Here is a 4,353-nt window from a genome sequence, read left to right on the forward strand (position 1 = left end):
CTTGGCATAAGTTACACCAAGGAAATTTTTATTAAAATTAGTATGTGGACCTCTGATAAGAAACACATCCTTCCGTTTCTTCAACTTGTACAAAGGTTTTATGTATAGATTTGTCACAAGTAACAAAGCTACTCTGCAAGAACCATTTCTCAAAATAAAAAAAAACAAAAACAGTGTATGATCTTGTGGTGGTGGTGTTTTTGCAAAATAGCATACCAACACTGACTCTAGGACTTGCCTGAGGTGGTCACAACTGTAAACATCATTTGCACATCGGTAAAAAAAAAACAAGCAGGAGGAGATGGGTTCAAAAAATGTCTGGTCCTAGAGCAGTCACTCTGCACTTCTCGTTTTGAATGGGCTGTCCTTTAGTTTAGCTGACCGCTACCTTGTTTTCCTCCAGTAAGTGAGGGAACTGGTGTTTGGGAACGTGGTGAATCTTTCTTGGAGACAGTGGTGCTACTGCCAAGGGAGCTGGCCCCCAGGGAGGCTGGGGGAGTAGAAATGCCTACAATCTTGATCACTGAGATCTTGTTGGTCTTCCTGGCCAGGCCCTCATTGGGCATGTTAGCGTACTGGTTCCCCATAACAGGACCCATGCTCACTGAAGGGACCGTGATTGCTTGGGGAGACATCTCGGGGAGCTTCTTTCCATCTGCTCCTAACAGATCCGTGGTGTTCCCTACTGCCTGCTTCCTCCCACAGTGTGCAGAGCTATTGTTAGTACCATGAGTCATATAGTGGACCTGCAGCTTGCTTTTGGTGGTGAAACCTTGTCCACATATGTTACACACAAAAGGCTTCCTCTCAGTGTGTGTCTGCTCACAAATCTGAAGAGCACTGGCTGATGACTGGTTCTCCCTGTACCATGTGCAGCCATATTGCTTGCCCTGTTGGCCTCGTTGGGCCATTAACAAAGATGTCATGCCTGGGGACATAACTGAGGATCCAAATGCACCACTAACTTTAATTTTGGCATGGGCTGGTTGGGCTCGGTCAGATGGGAGAATGCTTGAACCTTCCATCTCGGTGAGGCTGTTCTCCAACCTCTCTGTTTTGCCACCAGCATCAGGAGACTTAAACTTGATGCTTTCTGCTTGACTATCTTGAAAAGATGTGATCTTCAGGACGTCTGGACTTGGGCTCTGATACTGCAGGCTTCCCGTCACTGAGGATGAGTCGATCGAGCCACCACTTTTCACTGAACCCTTTCCCCTGCTGCTCTGCTGCTGCAGGACCACAGGAGCAGAGCTCACCTTTCCTGGGGCATTAGAGGGGGTCACCATGGTAAATTCTACTGCGGGTGATGCCAAGTGGATGCTGGAAAGAGGCACAGGGACCTTCGAGGAGCTGCTGGGGGCATCCTGGGAGCCGACTTTGTCTACATCAATGCATTCGATGTCATTGTGACAGACGGTGCTTGTGCTGCTACTCTCACTGATTACCATCAGCTCAGGACCTGCAGAGACACAGGGATTCTCTGGCAGGGGCGTGTTGGGAATCTGACCGCTCGTGTGCATCCGGATGTGCTGCTGCAACATGACCGCATTGGTGAACTTCTTCTGGCAGATGGGGCACGAATACTGCGTCTTTACACAGGTGTTGGTTTGGTGAACCCCTAAGTGTGTCTTCAGGCTGCCTTTGGTGGAGAAGGCTCGGTCACAGATTCTACACCGGAATGGCCTCTCCCTAGTGTGGGTGCGATAATGCAATCTGAGGGAGCTTTGGCAGCTAAAGGCACGGTGGCAAATGGCACATTCATTGGGGTCAGTAGAGGCCTTGTCAACATTCTTCACCATCTGCTGCAACTTCAGGGTCTGTGACCCCAGCTCAGGTCTTCCTGTCCCTTGGAAACTACCAACCCTCGGGAAATTATGGCTTGGCCCCGCCCCAGAGTACATGGATCCATCCCCACTTTCTGGAGAAGGTCTAGGATGCAGGTCTTTGGCCAGTGGGCCACACTTTAGGTCCTTGGGATTACTCACCAAAGAGAAATTCTGAGGTAGCCCTACATTGGGGGTCCCTGGTACCGGGACAGGTCTGCAGTCTAAAGAGACACTAGATTCATCTACAGGGACAGGTACAGAGCGTGCACAGCGAGCACCACTCCCTGTCGCCATGTTGTTGGGGAACTCAGCAGACACCTGGGGGGTTGCCTTCGCCTGGAGATGCTGATAAAAGTGTGTCTTCAGTTTGCCTTCAGTGGTGAACCAGTGACCACAGATAGAGCATGCAAAGAGTCTCTTTCCAGTATGAGAAGAGAGGTGGATCTGCAAGGAGCTATCAGTATCAAAAACCTTGCCACAGTACTTACACACATGCTCATAGAAGACAGGCCGATTTTTGGGTTTCATACGCACCAGGAATGTGTTGGGTGGCTTCGCTTTCCTTTTCTTGGACAGATCTATTGGTGCAGTGCGGAAAGGGCTCTGGGAGACCACAGAGCTCGGGGTCTCAGGTAGCAAAGTACCTGGAAGGTGGCCAGGGAGCACCCTCGGCCCATCCAGCCTCAGGGCGGAGGACGTCAGTGCTGGGGACACAGAGCTGGTGGTGGAAGGGATGTTCGTGTGAGGTAGCTTGGCTTGTTTCAAGGTGTCCAATGGCAATCCTTGGCTTCCAGCTTTCTGACTGGGCGAAGCCACTGCTGCAGAAACCGGCTGAAACACACGGTTGCCTGAGGTGTTAAGGTTGTCAGCTCCCACCATGCCAGAGTGGAGGGGATCAGTGGCCCACGTGTCCATCTGGATGCGGATCTGCTCAATCATCTGAATCTGCTGTAGCTGCTGCTGCTGCAGACAGAAGATCTGCTCCAGGACCGATGGGACGCTGTCGGCAACAGGCAGGGGGGAAGGCGGTGCATTCGCACTCCTCTGGCTCACCGCCACCCTGGTGCCTGGTATTGCTTGAAGAATCACATTAGTGTTGGTCACATTGCCTTTGGGTAAACAGCTTAAGTCTTGGGGTAGGGAGGGCAAGGTAGTCTCCTTCTTTAAGTATAGAACAGACTTCATCCCTGGCTTCTCCTTCATGTCCCCTGAGCTACCACCATCCTCCCTGTAACTGTCCTTACTGCTTGAACTCTGTGGCTGGTGGCTCAGCACAGCCCCAGAGGAATCTTCCAAAGGCACTAGTCTCTCACTGTCATTCATGATGAAGACAGGTAGACATTCAGTGCAATTTTTCTTATGTTCTAAGAACTCGGAGGAGCTAAAGAACTCTCCACAACATTTCTCACAGATGTGAGTCTCCTCCCAATGAGGCCTCTTTACCATCACTTGGTCCCCATTCATCTCATCACCAGTACCTACATAGTTCGTTGGAGCACCCAGCTCCCCTGCCACAGGCACTGCTGGGGCTACATGTGTAAACTCTGGGACCTGCTGCTGTGGCTGTTGCTCTCCCTGGTCTTTCTCCAGGTTGATGTGTTGTGGTTTCACCTGCTTGAGCCTTGGCATGGTGCAAATCTCTGGGCGCCAGGAAAGCTGCAGTTATTTACCCACTCCGCCACAAATTCCTGGAGTTGGAGATAAATTTTAAATAATAAAATTGCTTCTCAAATATAGAACCAGAGACACAAAAGAAGTAAGGACAATCACATGGGGGGAAAAAAACTGTTTTCACAGTCAAGGATGTTTCCAGATAGCATTTTGAGAAAAAAGGAGAATGTCTTAATCATTTGGTGCTCAATAAATGATTGATTAAATTAAAGGAGGAGACAGAATTACCTGGGAAGTACTAGAAACACAAGGGCCAAGTATCCTTTCAGAATCTCCTCTCATAAAAGGCTTATGTTTGCCTTTGACTCTAAATCTCCTCCTAGTTTAAACCTTTTTTCATGATATGATTTTATCTCAACTTCATGTCTTATTTTACATTTTCACTCATTTCTTTATTCTTTTTTCTAGGAGCCCAGCTAGTTACTAGATGTCCAAGATGGCACTCTCACAGGGCTGTTGGCAAAAGGCCCCAGGTCCTCCTTATGCAGGCTTCTCCCAAGGCTACCTGAGTGGCTTCAGGACAAGGTACAGAACTAGTGATCCAAGACAGTGCTTCCGCAAACACACTGTCTTTTATGATGGAGTCTCAGAAGAGACACACCACTTCTGCCACATTCTATTTGTTAGAAGCAAGTCACTAAGCCCAACTCATACTCCAGAGGAGATTTGACCTCCAGTTCTTGAAAGGAATGTTAAAGAATTTATGAATACATGTTAAACTACCACATAACTCTTCACAGAACTGGTTCCCAACTATTGTCTTGTTCTTCACAGACTCAATTCAAATTTGCCAAGTGCACTGGTTTTCAGTTCAAATTGATGCTTATCTACAGTGTTCAGCACAAATAACACCTCC

The 4,353-nt window shown here is 48.7% G+C and overlaps 1 protein-coding gene across 1 annotated transcript; it reads right to left on the reverse strand.

Moving 5' to 3' along the window:
* Positions 1-368: 368 nt before the first annotated feature.
* LOC119058311 (sal-like protein 4) lies at positions 369-3,455 on the reverse strand. The gene has a single exon (XM_037157442.2). The coding sequence runs from the start codon at positions 3,453-3,455 to the stop codon at positions 369-371; it is 3,087 nt and encodes a 1,028-aa protein (XP_037013337.2).
* Between the last annotated feature and the right edge of the window lie 898 nt (positions 3,456-4,353).

Source organism: Artibeus jamaicensis, unplaced genomic scaffold, assembly GCF_021234435.1.
Source record: "Artibeus jamaicensis isolate MK-2021 breed Jamaican fruit bat unplaced genomic scaffold, CSHL_Jam_final scaffold_1283, whole genome shotgun sequence".
NCBI lineage: Eukaryota > Metazoa > Chordata > Mammalia > Chiroptera > Phyllostomidae > Artibeus > Artibeus jamaicensis.

Coding starts and splice junctions, on each gene's coding strand:
- LOC119058311 (XM_037157442.2), bottom strand. CDS start 3,455: ATGCCAAGGCTCAAGCAGGTGAAACCACAACACATCAACCTGGAGAAA.